At 29.1% G+C, this 4,293-nt stretch overlaps 1 protein-coding gene across 1 annotated transcript in view; it reads right to left on the bottom strand.

Annotated features, from left to right (window-relative positions):
* LOC109130443 (putative defensin-like protein 83) overlaps window positions 1-937 on the bottom strand; it is a 1,295-nt gene extending 358 nt beyond the window's left edge. Inside the window, exon 1 of the mRNA XM_019240006.1 lies at window positions 734-937. Within this exon, the coding sequence (XP_019095551.1) occupies window positions 734-812 (79 nt within the window). The 5' untranslated portion in view covers window positions 813-937. The remainder of the gene's footprint in view (window positions 1-733) is intronic.

Genomic DNA, 4,293 nt, shown 5'->3' with positions numbered 1-4,293 from the left:
TTTTTTTTTTTTTTTTTTTTAACTTAGCAATGCATGTACTATATGTTTCTAATTATTATTTTTGTTTTCTTCTTCTTCTTAATATTATTATTAAAATAACGAACATTAGACAGCCTTTAAAATCAGAAATTGCTACCTCCAAAAAAAATACACAAAAGTGACATTTGAAATATTTTTCACATCAAAATAAATAGTACATGCATTGACACCACAACTTTTGTGTGTACAAGACAAATACTTTATTTTGAAAACCACAAAAGTGACATCTGAAATAGTTTTCACAACAAAATAAATATACAAAAATAAAACTTTATTTTGTTTGACATTTTTTTTAGACCCAAGATTTAAATCTTCAATAGAGAATTCATTTTAGGGAATTTTTCAGAAAAATACAATTTTCATAAGAAATATTGCCAAGTTCATTACAATATCAATGATTACTGAGGAAAAACTCAAATTTTTAAAAGTACACAAGTAAGATTTCCAGTCAAAGTATACATCAAAACATTGACACCACAACTTTTTTTTTACAATAAAACTTATAATTTGATTGTAATTTGTATTTTTTTTTATGAATTGATAGTTTTTTTTTTTTTGATGCAAGCATAATATTGAAAACGTAATTACATTTTTCTTTTTTTTTGTGTCAAGCTTAATTTTTCTGCATGATATTGTCAAGACCTATGAATTTTGCATATGAAATCATCAAACTTTTAGTAAATAAATGTGTTACCTGAAATAATTGGCAGCAAAGAGGGAGTAAACACAATCAACAAAAGTAATGAAAGATATGAAAATTTATTTGTTGCCATTGTTTGTGTTGGGAGAGGCTCGTTGTTGGAATAAGCTTTACTTTTTTTTCTCTTTTTGTCAACGAATAAGCTTTACTCTCACTTTGAAAAGAAAAAGAAAAAAACTAAAGAGGAACAATCTTCAAAATAAATGGTAGAAGAGATTATTATATCATACAAAAATGAATACAAGTTAATATATAGATAAAAACTATTAGGTATGATATAATTGTAAATCTTATTTTATGGTAAGAATTAATTGAGGGATTCCTTCAGGATTTTAAGCTTTTAAAGTTTTGTTGAATTTTTGAAAAGAAAAGTTTCAACATTCAAACGTATTAACATATACAGATTTATGACCTTTTCTAATATAAATGATAAGATACTTATAAATGATTGTGTATATGGGTCTATATATATATATATATACTAGAATTTGTCCCGTGCACATGCGAGAATTTAATTTAAAAAAATTTCTATAAATATAAATTTTTAACTTTAAATATAATCATTCAAACTTTTGAGAATAAAACTATACAAACGCTAAAATTACTTTACTAAATGGTATGAATTCCTTAGTACTAATAGCTTGAAAGTGGTATGTATGAAAGTAAGGCGGTATGGCTCAAATGTTGCGATCTAAGAGTGAGATCGAGGGTATGGATTCCCTGTTGTGCGAGGTTGTTTTGGTCGCTAACACCAAAGGTGGTTTTAGTTAATTAATCGACACCAATCCCCTATTGTCAAGGTTGTTTTGGATGCATACTTTAGTTTTGTAAATAAAGTGGTGTAGAGATATTAATATTACTTCACCAACATAATTGGAAATAAAGTAAAATGTTTAAAAGAAAAACATTATTAAAACTAAAGTGTTGTAATGTCCAGACCGCCATCTTTTAGTGGGCCCCTATGTACAATCCCAGTCCATGGTCCACTTTTCTTAACGGGTTTCACGTTCTTTCACTAGGTCCGTGAGCTTATCTATATCTGACGGTCGGTTTGCTACGTTCGGGAGGTTTAAAGACTTGTTACCATCCCTACAAATCACCACAAGATCTTTCCCTGTGTTTTGTCCTCACTCGCACAATTCCGACAGTCATTTCTCTGAAAGTCACCCATCCTAAGATGGGTTTGGCTCTGTAACCACTTGTAATGCTCATACCGCCACTTTTTAGTGGATCCCATGTCCAATCCCAGTCCATAGACCCACATTCCTTAATGGGCATCACGTCTTCTCACTAGGCCTGTGAGCCCATCCATATATGACGGTCGGTTTGCTACGTCCGGGAGGTTTAAAACTTGTTATTGTCCCTACAAATCACCAGATGATCTTTCCCTCTGTTTTGTTCTCACTCGCACAGTTCCGACAGTCACTTTCGCGGAAGGTTACCCATCATAAGACTACTCCAGCTCAAGCACGCTTAACTCTAGAGTTCCCTCAGGACCCCTGACCAAAATGATAAGTGCACTTTGGTAACATAAATGGCTAAATCAATTCTTTTAAACCTCTACGCAAGTCTCTGAAACCGGGGTGTCACAAGTATCATCAAAGATTCATTTTAAAAAACACATGCATAATTTATACTACTTATATATATATATATATATATATATATATATATATATATATATATAAACATAATTCTCAGATGAATCACCAAAATTATGAAAATGTCATCCATCCATTTTGCAAATAGAAAAGAATTAGTTGTTTAATTATTGCTATTACTCTATTAGAATCACTTTAAAATAATGAGAATATTTTCATTGTATAAAGACTCTTTTTTTTTTAAGGGTTAATAAAGACTATGTCTTATTATTTTGTTTATTATATTAAGGTAGAAAAATTTATTGTACAAAAAGTCGAAGTTATCTTACTATTCTTACATTGCCAAAACAAAATTATATACTAATTATTTTTTTCACCTAAACATGAATGACTTAGATTTGAACTTGACTAAACGGTTAATAAAGACTCTTTCTTATAACATTGTATTTATTATAAGGCAGAAAAATTTATTGTACAAAAGCCAAAGTTATCTTACTATTTCTTACATTGCCAAAACAAATTATATACTAATTAATTTTCCACCTAAACATGCTTGACTTAGATTTGAACTTGACTATATCAAGAGCTTCAAATCTCTAGAACTATTACTACAAAAAAACTGATAAAAAGCATTCACTCTCATTTCACCAAGATTATTATTTTTTTAAAATGGAATTCCGGAGATCTCCATACAATTTCACTGGAGTTTTTATCATTGTCTTATTTTTCGTCACAGGTGAGTTAACTATACAAAATAATATTAGTGCTTCTTATTTTCAAGATATAATCTAAAATTATTTACAAGTAGAATATCAAATTTAGGAAATATTATTTCTTCCCCCCCACACACACACACAAAATAATTACATTTTTGTGCATGCTTGTTTTTTCCTTCAATATAAATTTTAGTAGGTTTATAATAGTAATTAAAATATGTTTGCGGCATATTGATGATATATAATGGTTGATTTTTGTGTTATGGATATAATATTTACAGGATTAGACTCAAGATCAGAAATATATGATCCAAAGTGTCCGGGTATATGTTCACCTGGAGTTGAACCAGACTGCAACACACTTTGCACTGGCATGGGGTTTCCTGGAGGCTACTGTAAAGGACTAACGTGTTGCTGCAAACCTAAATCCTCTAAACTCTCAAATATCCTCCCTCCTTAATTTTTATATTTTGTAATCTCAATTACTCTATTATATCTTTGAATAAATTCTAATAAAACTTTAAGCTTCGGTATAAAACAACTAATATTCAATAGAAAATTGCGACATCACTAGGATTGGGTAGACAGACTTTCCCCAAAATTTTATTATTATTTACAACTTTTGCATTCACATGGGAAGCATGGGAAACTGCTTAAAAAATATAACATTTTTTGGTGTGAGTTTATATATTTTGCACAAATATATATATATATATATATATATATATACGAAATATATCAGAAACATTATATACAACTAGATTTTTCTGTAATATTATACGAAATAATTTTGTATTTCGAATCAACAAAAAAAAATTACTTCAAAATAATAAATGTCACCAAGTGGGTGGCGTTCTAGTGGCTTTGGGAGAGTTAATTTACGCCTTAAGCATGGTATTATCAACTACTGACCTCGATTGACGGGAGATTATATATGGGCAATGGTGCCGAACTTCCATCTATATTATTATTTTTGAAGTAAATTTTGTGTTATGTTCTTGAAGTTTTGGTTATTTAATTTGTTTTATTTATAACATTAATCTCTAACTATTTTTCTGAAACAACAATTCCTGAAAACTCATTTAATGAAACTAATAAAATTGACCTTATTTGATACGTTTATTGTCATACAAAGCTTGACAAAATCTACATGTCGATTGTTCCAAAAACAGCTATACGCATTCAATTTTTAATCTCATAAAATTTTCAAAATCTATTTTAATCCCCTTCAATTTTA

The sequence above is a fragment of the Camelina sativa genome, chromosome 18 (genome assembly GCF_000633955.1).
Source record: "Camelina sativa cultivar DH55 chromosome 18, Cs, whole genome shotgun sequence".
NCBI classification, from domain to species: Eukaryota; Viridiplantae; Streptophyta; class Magnoliopsida; order Brassicales; family Brassicaceae; genus Camelina; species Camelina sativa.
This window is presented reverse-complemented; position numbering and strand designations above follow the sequence as displayed.